The sequence below is a fragment of the Nanorana parkeri genome, unplaced genomic scaffold (genome assembly GCF_000935625.1).
Source record: "Nanorana parkeri isolate BGI_ZX_2015 unplaced genomic scaffold, ASM93562v1 scaffold2208, whole genome shotgun sequence".
NCBI classification, from domain to species: domain Eukaryota; kingdom Metazoa; phylum Chordata; class Amphibia; order Anura; family Dicroglossidae; genus Nanorana; species Nanorana parkeri.
Window position 1 is genome coordinate 145,943 of NW_017308476.1, and position 10,695 is coordinate 156,637.

Genomic DNA, 10,695 nt, shown 5'->3' on the forward strand with positions numbered 1-10,695 from the left:
ATTCTAAGTGGTAAATAAAGGGGTTTATTGATGGAGTCGTCCGTGTGCCTTTCTGTGTGTTGTGTGTGTTCAAAGACACTAATATATCATTATCAATTGTCTTTTTTTATACCATACCGTTTTACGAGTATGGACACCAGCACGGATGTGCAGCTCGGGTGAGCGTACGGCCGCTTACTCCCATAGAAAAGAACAGGCTGCTGCCTACAATCATACGCAGCACCTGTCCTTCCCATGAACGGCCCAATACGGCCGTGCACGCCACACAGATCTGTACGTGCCGGCTCTTAGCTGTGTGAATTAGGCCTAACTGAGTGTGACTGAAAGTGAAAAACAATCTTACTCGTAAAAAATTTACCAATCAGCTCCCAAGGTGTTAGTGTTGACATAACCAGAAGTTGTACAAAATAAAGTCTCTTTAATTCTTTTTCACATATACTCATGATCACACTGTGCCAAAAATGTGCGGCCTTTGAGGTGCTGAAATCAAAACTCCCACGTGCAATAATGTCTAAAGCTGGCATTGTCATGCATTGTGATACGTTGTGTTGCAGTTATATGTACGCCTGTATCATTTTATCACAACACACACACCAACACAGTGCACAAATGATTTTTAACATAAGTCACTTATTTACAGTTTTGAGTTCCTTCATTATTGTTACCATTTCGCAAAAAGGTGCAATGTAGAATTTACAAATACTTCTTATTTATGAACTCAATACAGTTTTATTTTTTAGAGTTAGTCAGTAAATTATTTTTTGGTGCACTGATACTGCTTTTAGTGTGCTTCTACAGTATCAATTAAATTGTGTATTTTTGTATTTTTATCGGTTTAATATTGATTTGATAAACATTTGCACCATATTTGTATTCTACCGGGCCTGTGCTTTCAGATATATGGTTTGGGGGGTAGTTTACAAACTCTAGCAATACAACAAAAGAAAATCAAAACAATGGGAAAAATTGCAAAAATGGTGTGGCCAGTTGAGGTTAAAAGCGTTCGGAAGGGCTTGGCAGTCAAAGGGTTAAAGGAAAACTATGGGGTACACTCATAATGGCATTTTTAAATTCCTAATAATACAAGAGTACATTTTGCAATGTACTCATGTAATCAAAAATCCACCATAAGCTCAGGATTCGCTATAACATAGTGTGAGCGGGGCTAACCTCCGTGCTGTGAAGTGATCCCAACAATATTGTCGGGATCCTACCCTCCCATTGACTGACAACTGCTTGTAGACGGAGGGGAGATGGGGACAGAACTGCAAGAAGCGAGGATGAAGGCGGGGACAGAGGTGCAAGGACGGAGCTGTGGCAAAGGAAAACCTGCACAAGCGAAGCAGCTCCATTCCCACAGCTCGGTCCTTCAGCTCTGTCTCCGCCTCCATCCTTGCCTCTGTCCTCTGTCCCCACCTCTCATCCACACTGCTGTCTCTGGCTTTGTAGCAATTACTGATTCAGTGCGGGAAACAAACTTAAGCGTGTCTCACCTCACTGTGTCGCTGCCACTATTTTTTAAGTGTGGCGTCACGTTGCCTTGGAAACAGACCCATGTGACAGTGTGCAGGTGTTTCCTATTTGGAAAGCACGGCCACACCGAAGATTGTGAGCTTGAAAAAAAGAAGAGGGCAGGTTACAACCCTTGTTGCCACCCCCTGTGCAGATTCAAACTGGGGGTAGGGCTGTTGGCGACTCTTAACTGGCTTCTGAAATAAGTACAGTATATCTCTTATGTGCAGTCGTTTTGGAAGCAAAGAATACTATTAGCAGGATAAAGGTAAAAAGTACATTTAATATGCTGTATGTCATAATCCTCCTTTAACCCATTTTTTGGACGGACGGTGTTTGATCTAGTTTGCCAGTGATAATAATGAGATCTACTAGCACAGTACAGACAGGGTCAATTATTGTAAACCTTACCACCCACACCCTGGAATTCCAGAGACAAATTCAGCACCCAGAAAAAAGCATTTTCTTTCAAAATAGAACATGTATTGTGCAAGCAACAATGTATTACTTTCAAGTTATGCTATGTGAATAAGAAACATATAATAAATATAAAATAGGCAGTGTCCCAATTTGGCTTCAAAAGTGGAAATACACTTTAAATTAGTATTAAACTCCAAATCCAGATCAAACAAATATACACTGCCCAGCAAAGCATTGCTTTACATTTTTCCCAAACACTTACAATCGTCATGTTTCTGAACAGCTGCTTCCAAGTCTCTAAACGCAGCTTCCCTGAACTTCCTGTCCAGCACAAGATCACTAGGGACAGAGCAGACTCCAGCAACTGTTCATCTACTAGCTTGGAGGAGGGAGGGGAGTTGGGCAGGGGGAGGGAAGTAGCTTGCTGGATCTGTTGGCCCCACCCACATGCGCACGCCACACGGCAATGCCTGTTAACATACAAGCGATCTGCCATCTATAGAGCCGGCGGATCGCTTGTATAACGTGCCGATCATGCGCCCCCCCATCCGCAGCCCCCTCTCCCGCTGGCCTGAGCTCCCCTGTGCCCGGTGTAAGCCTGGGACCAGCATGGTGGCTCTGTAACAGGGGATCAGGGGGAGATTGGTACACAATCTCCCTCCGGCCCCCTCTCCGGTATCAGATCGTATATTACATCACTTCCGCATTCTTGTGTCACTCTCCAGCTTCAGAAGCTGGGGATAAGCTGATGAAGCAGTTCTCTGCTTCATTAGCTTCTTTGGGGGTCCCTGGGTGACATTAGGGGTCTTGGAGACCCCTGATGTCTCCATAAAGAGGACCTGTCACATATTTTTTATTTAATTTATTACATCTTTATTACATTTTCCATAATATATTATAACAAGTAACATTCATATAAGGACATCAAATTTTCTTTATACATACATATACAAGTAAATACAGATATCTACCGTATATACTCGAGTATAAGCCGAGATTTTCAGCCCATTTTTTTTTGCTGAAAAGTGCCCCCCCTCGGCTTATACTCGAGTCAGCGTCATACTCGAGTCAGTTTCTTCTTACTTACCTCTCCGAGCGTCGTGTCACTGCTGCTCCGGTGGGCGGCGCTCCGAGCGGGGTCATCTGGCAGTCTCCGGGTCCTAATTTAGGTGGCCGGAGACTGCCGGATGACCCCGCTCGGAGCGACTTTCTCTTTTCCTTCCTTACTCTACTTTCCCTGTATCCTCTCCCAAAACGTTGTGGAACTTTTATACATTTGATACAGCTTTCCTTTGATTATATATCAGATAACTTGAGCTTCTTCAACCGCAACCTTTTAGGCCTAGGAGTACATAGGAGAAACTAGCACTGGGAGATAGAGAGAGAGAGAGAGAGAGAGAGAGTGGAAAAAAAAACCTCTCCCTCCTTTCTCCTTCCTATATCAATTATTATCTACATCAGTGGTTCTCAACCCGTGTAACCTCAGGACCCACATTTGTCCTTGGTCATTAAGCGCAGGGGGGGGAGACTGTAAAAAAAAATGTCATTTTTTTTTCCTAATGTCATTTTGCTGCAACGAAATTCGTCCAATAATGAATTTTGTTGCAGCAAAATGACATTAGGGGGGGGGGGAATGATTTTTTTTTTTTTTACAGTCTGCAGAAGATGGAAAAAAAAAAGTGTGCGGTTCCCCCCAATTCATACCAGACTCTTTAGGTCCGAATGTTAGGAGAATGTCAATTCAAAAGCAAAGAAACTTTATCCATTATTCTCCCTGCCCTGGATTAGAACCTGCGACCTTGACAATGGCATATCAGGACTCTAACCACTACACTATTGCATCTAAACTTTTAACCAGAGAATTGTTGTAGAGGGAAAATGTTGTCATTTTTTTTTTCTTCCTAATGTCACTTTGCTGCAACGAAATTCGTCCATATAAGAATTTCGGCCGGACTACAGCTAACGAATTTCGGGAAATCGGGAATTCGGATTCGTTTGCATTCATTTTAGCTGTAATTCGGAATTCGGATGCATCCGAATCTCCGAATTTCCGAAAATTCATCCGAAACGATTTTCGGAACGAAATGTCTACTGTATATCCCATACTTGTTTTATCATATTGATTACAGTAACCCAATAAGGTCTTATCATTGGGCAATACCACCAAATATGAGCAATTGTTACTTATATACAGGTAAATTCTTTTTCCCATTTGCTCAAATATACAGGTGGGGTTCCACTTTCGAGTTTATTAAGTGCTTTATAGAAAATAGAAACACATATTTAGCTATCACATAAAGTGTTTCTTAGCCCTCTATGTGATAACATTAACATAATTTAAAAAAAAACACACAATTAACACACACAAAAATAAAAATAAAAGTCACACGAAAAAGAATAAAAAAAAACCACATCAAGTCCCCACCAAAACATACATGCGTGCATACATGCCTCGGGTGCGCATAAGTGTGAAAATGACGATTGCGCCCATTATGCCGCACATGTGACATATGGCCACGAACGTCACATTGAGAGCAATAATTCTAGGGACATTAATCACTGACAACACTAAACTGATGAGCAGTAAAAGCTTTTAAAGCGTCAGCTACGGTCAATTTTGGGTATTGTAGTTTTTTGCGATTTCGCGGGTGCGTACAATTTTAAGGCTTGAGATGTTTAGTGTCTATTTACCCGACGTGGCCTCGTCTTTTATATTTTACAAACAAAATGGGTAATAATAAATGTTTCCTAACATAATGTAACATTTTTTTCCCCTTAATATAGTAAAACATAAAAAACCCTAGTGGTGAATAAATCCCACCAAAAGAAAGCTCTATCTTTCCCCATAAAATGGTATAAAATGTATTTCAGTACAGCGTTGCATGACGGAATAAATGTCGGTCAAAGTACCGCAGCGCTGAATACTGAAAAATGGCCTGCGCCAGGAAGGGGGTCTAAACACCTGGTCTTCAAGTGGTTAATATCACTTTAACAGTCTAGTCAGGTTTTTTTTATTTTTTTACGCTATCTAAGTCTCCTTGGGGAGATCTCCCAACACTTCCTGTCCCAGAGATGCAACAGCATGCAAGAGAAGATCTTTCTATAGCGAGGGGATACCATCACAAAGTTGATATATCTCAGCTGGATTTTCCATCACTTACTGTACTGGTGAAAATTGGAGGCATTGTGAATCTTCTAGACAGAGGTTCTAACTCTTCTACATTCTAAAGTGACTTTGCCTTCACTTTAACGTTCCAGTCATCACATATTTGATTGCTGTGGTTTATAAAAAAGGAAGGAGGTTTTTGTACGGCTCTGTATCACTGTGTGAGAGGGTTCTGATTATACTGCTGACAGTAATATCTTCCTTCATCATCTTCAGTCACGGCAGTAATTGTTAGAGTGTAATGAGTATAAGGAGATCCAGCACTGCTGCCAGTGAACCGGTCTGGGACTCCTGTATGTCGGGTGGTTGCACTATATATGAGAAGTGTTGGAGACTTTCCTGATTTCTGTTGGTACCAGCCAATAGCATTCCCCGTTCCAGAACTGGATGTACATGTGATGGTGACTGTCTGTCCCGGGGACACAGATATAGAATCCGGAGTCTGAGTCATCACAATCTGTCCACAGGATCCTGAGGATGGGAAGAGACATATTGATTATTGATAAATGTCTGTATATCTTCCTATCAATCCTGATGTGTGTATTTATTGTACAGTGTATAGATGTATGTGCAGAGGGTGATGGAAGGGGCCTCATCTCTCACCCTGAATAGAAATGAAGATGATGGCCAGCAGATAACTGTGAGAAAGCATCTTGATGTTTGTGGAGTGTCAGATACAAAGTAGAAGACGTCTCCTGTACAATGAGATATATAGAGAGAGTGACAGGGGAGATGTTACATCCCACACACTGTATATGCAAATACCGGAAGATGGAAATTCTGTGGTCGGCTGTCACCAGATGCAATTTAACTATAGATAAGACTCACCCAACACCAGGGAGGCAATCGATGCAAACAATATAGTGAACACCTGAAAATACAGTTTCATGTTTAACCACTTGCTGACCAGGTGTTTACACCCCCTTCCTGGCCAGGCCATTTTTCAGTATTTAGCGCTGCAGTACTTTGACTGACATTTTTTCCGTCATACAACGCTGTACTGAAATGAATTTTATACTATTTTCTGGGAACAGATAGAGCTTTCTTTTGGTGGTATTTAATCACCACTGCGGTTTTTATTTATTTTTTACTATATTAAGGACAAATTACTCAAATTTTTGAAATAAAAAAGGTTTGTTTTACATTATGTTATAAAATATTTTTTGGTAAAATGTAAAAGACAGGGTCACATTGGGTAAATAAACAGCAAACATGTTGAGCTTTAAAATTTTGTGCAGCCCGTGAAGTGGCAAAAAACTACCATACCCAAAAATGACCATAGGTGACACTTTAAAAGCTTTTACCGCTCATCAGTTTAGTGTTATAAGTGATTAATGGCCCTAGAATTATTGCTCTCACTCCAACGTTCACGGCGTTATGTAGCATCTGCGGCGTAATGGGTGCAATCGTCATTTTTGCACGTATGCGCACCCGACGCATGTTTGCACGCGTGTATGTATGGGCGGGGACAAAAAAAATATGTGTTTTTTCTATTCTTTTTGATGTGTGTCTTTAATTATTTATTTTTTTGAAACTTTCATTTTTTTCCCACTTAACTTTATTGTTATCACATAGGGGGTTAAGAAACTTTGGCAATGTATATTGGTACTTTGAACCCCCCTAAGAATAAGAACCCCTACACAATATGCATTGACACATAACATAGGGGGGTCTGGCAGCAGTAAAATTACTCATTGCTTGAACCCTGAGCAACAGGTGAGCTGAACCTAAATAGGAAGGGAAAGAGAAGATTGGCTGCAGCACTGTGAATCCTCATAGACTGACAGCCAAGCACCTAGGACAGAGGGGGAAATCTGGCATGGATACCAGAACCATGTGACACTTCAGGCTAGTAGATGAACAGCTGATAGCGAGACTGTGTTGTTCCTTGTGATCTTGTACTAGACAGGAAGTTCAGGGAAGTGAAGCTGAGAGAGTTGGAGTCAGCTGTTCAGAAACATGATGACTGTAAGAGCTCTGGGGAAAATATATTAAAATACTTTGCTGGCTATGTATATTTGTATGATCTGGAATCATTACTGAAAAAGACTGAGAGTTTAGTACTACACTAAGGAAGAAGGTCTTAATGTGCAGTGATGCCCCAGAGATAATGTCAGGTCTCTTTCTTCATGTTTGTTTATTGTTAGGGGATGTACAATAGGGATTATTTGTGCTGTATGTTTGTTATTTATAGTTTATTGGAGCCTTCTGCCTCCGTACAATGAAGGAAGCTAGGTGGCAGCAGCTAGGAGGCAGGCGGCTTGAGCCATGTAGAGTCCTTTGTTGCTCAGAGGTAGGTGGTACTATTGAGTGTGGCCCCTGCCGACATGTAAATAATAGTGTGTAATCAGTGTTCTCTCCTCTGCTGCTAACACACAATTGATGTTTACGTGTCAGCCCTGAATAAATGATTAATTCTTGTGGTGGGGACAGACATTCTGAGCTGTGTGGCTGCCGATGAATAAATTAATAATTCAAGGCTGACATGTAAACATTTTATATAAGAAACAGCATTATGTGTTACTGTGCAGTGTTCTATGAACATGCTGCAGCTATTATATGTAATAGAGGAAGGATGTTTTTGTACGGCTCTGTATCACTGTGGGGAACTGAGCAGCCTGCTGACAGTAATAATCTGCTTCATCATCTTCAGTCACGGCAGTAATTGTCAGAGTATAACGAGTAAAAGATCCATCACTCCTGCCAGTGAACCGGTCTGAAACTCCTGTGTGTCGGGTGACTGCATTATATATGAGAAGTGTTGGAGACTTTCCGAATTTCTGTTGGTACCAGCCTATAGCGTTACCAGTGCTAGTACTGGATGTACATGTGATGGTGACTGTCTGTCCCGGGGACACGGAGATAGAATCCGGAGTCTGAGTCATCACAATCTGTCCACAGGATCCTGAGGATGGGAAGAGACATATTGATTATTGATAAATGTCTGTATATCTTCCTATCAATCCTGATGTGTATTTATTGTACAATGTATAGATGTATGTGCAGATGATGATGGAAGGAGCCTCCTCTCTCACCCTGAATAGAAATGAAGATGACGGCCAGCAGATAACTGTGAGAAAGCATCTTGATGTTTGTGGAGTGTCAGATACAAAGTAGAAGACGTCTCCTGTACAATGAGATATATAGAGAGAGTGACAGGGGAGATGTTACACCCCACACTCTGTGTATGCAAATACCGGGGAGATTGAAATTCTGTGGTCGGCTGTCACCTGCCAGATACATATAGATTCGGTTGAGTGCAGCGAACCATTCATAGAGTGTGTCACAATTTTTATTATAGATTAAAGATTACCAAGAATATGAGCAGTATGGAGGTCCCCCTGAACAATGTGTATTATCTCATTACCACAAGACACAGATTGTTCACTGTGCTGCTCTGCAAAATAATATATATATATATATAGATATATATATTGTGGCAGTGCATGGCAATGCCACTGCGTTATCTCCATTCCTGTGTCCAGAATCTGAGTGGCCAGCGCATGCTGATGGCACAAGTGTGCACAGCCTTTAAATTAAAGTTGTTGGGAAGGGTTCAAGACTCCACCTGGGAGACAGGAAGGCTCCACCCAGGAGTCAGAGTGGAGTCCAGTGCAGCAGGGTGCTGCGGATTGGGAAGAATCCCCCAGTGTGCAGGTTAGCACATGAATGAGGCTGTCTGGAGGAACAGACAGTGGGCTGAGGCCGGAGCAGCGGTGCTGCAAATGCAAAGCCAGGAGTCTGGATGGGCATGTGCTGCCATGAGAGGCTAAAGAACCCCTGCGAGGGTAATTGTTCTGTTGTGTGATCTTTCATTTGATAAAAGTGTTAACGTGTGATACCAGCTGGTTCATAATGAATTATCTGCCTTAACCCAGCACTCCTCAATGCACCTAACCAGTGTGTTAACACATGTGGGTTAAGGAAAGGCATAGTGTTAATAGGCCCTTAATTACTGTAGCCTGATAAAGACCTTGGCAGTGACTGAACACCTTCTAATGTAAAGATATATGTAGATCTTGCATTTTTAAAAATTCCCCCACATTAAAACAAAAAAAAATTGGACACCCAATTTTAAATATTGTAGAACTTTTTAGAATTGCACACCTTACTCATAAACCTGACAGCCATTTAATAGCCTTTTAGTTTTACCCCATTGTGACATTGAGCCCCTTGTCTGCTGTGCACCTTGTTAGGATGTCCCCCCATCTCTATTAGGTGGGGGCTTTGCAGGATCCGTAGGGGGATCTACAGCCTGCAAAGCACACCACAGATCCTGCACAGCCCCCCTGAGATCCGGCAGACTGCAGGGTCTGAGGGGTTCTCTGCAGGATCCGTGGGGGGCTTTGCAGGATCTGTGGGAGGCCTTACAGGATTCGTGGGGGTCTCTGCAGCCTGCAAAGAACACCACAGATCCTGCAAAGCTCCCCTGAGATCCGGAAGACTGCAGGGTCTGTGGGGGTCTCTGCAGGAGACAGCTTGCTGAGACCGGGGGGGAGGCCCGGGATCAGCGGGACAACGCCGGGGGGGACCGATCGGCACCCTATACACGCGATCCGCCGGCTCTACAGCCGCGAGCGAGAGGGTGTGTCTGAGCGGACGTCTAAAGACGCCCGCTCAGATCTAGAGAGATCCCGGCCGGCCGTTGTTCTACTACGGCCAGGCCGGAGGCAGCATTTTTTTTTCAGCACTACAACTCCCATACATGCCTGCTGCAGTGATCTCATTCAGTGTCAACCAATCAAGTCTCTTCTAAGCTTTACCACTAAAAGAAAAACTATCGGCTTAGGCTATGGTGATTAACTCCTTGCAGGGAGAAATGCTCTAGCAATGTGGCAACTGTACAGGGGCTACACACAGAAAGAAAGAAAAGTACAAAAAAGTAACAGTAAAACAAGGAGTGAAAAAAACCCCACTAAAATAAGTAAACTACACTCATACCCCTATAAAAATAAATAAAAAATAATAAAATGTAAAAAGCTATAAATTAACTCTAAAATGATTGTATGGTCACTTAACCACTTCAAGACCAGGTGTTTAGACCCCCTTCCTGGCCAGGCCATTTTTCAGTGTTCAGCGCTGCAGTACTTTGACTGACGTTTATTCCATCATGCAACGCTGTACTGAAATTAATTTTATACCATTTTTTGGGGACAGATAGCGCTTTATTTTGGTGGTATTTAAACACCACTGGGGTTTTTATTTTTTATTATAATTAGGAAAAATTACAGAAAATTTTGGAAAAAAAATGTTTTAGAAAACTACCATACCCAAAATTGGCCATAGGCGACACTTTAAAAGCTTTTACCGCTCATCAGTTTAGAGTTATCAGTGATTGATGGCCCTAGACCAGTGGTGGCGAACCTATGGCACACGTGCAGGGAGGGCACGCAAGGCCCTTTCTGCTGGCATGCGAGCCCAGGTTCAGGCCACAAAACATTAGGCAGCCGACGGGGCGAAATCGGCGGGCGAGCGAGCAGGAGGAGAAGGGGGACGGAGCGGCAGGGGGTGGAGACAGAGGGAGATGGGGGCGGAGATTTGAGAGGACGGGAGGAGCCGGGGGACTGAGCGGCGTGAGATCGAGGCGGAGATGAGAG

General features: G+C 42.7%; 2 gene segments (V, D, J or C); both read right to left on the bottom strand.

Annotated features, from left to right (window-relative positions):
- Positions 1 to 5,252: 5,252 nt before the first annotated feature.
- Positions 5,253 to 5,828, bottom strand: LOC108801063. The segment is given in 2 exon segments: positions 5,253 to 5,569; positions 5,702 to 5,828. Coding segments are annotated over 2 exon segments (366 nt in total).
- Positions 5,829 to 7,653: 1,825 nt separating this feature from the next.
- The window catches only part of LOC108801064, a 25,369-nt gene continuing 22,327 nt past the window's right edge, over positions 7,654 to 10,695 (bottom strand). Inside the window, 1 exon segment of the V gene segment in view lies at positions 7,654 to 7,891. Coding sequence covers positions 7,654 to 7,891 — 238 coding nt within the window.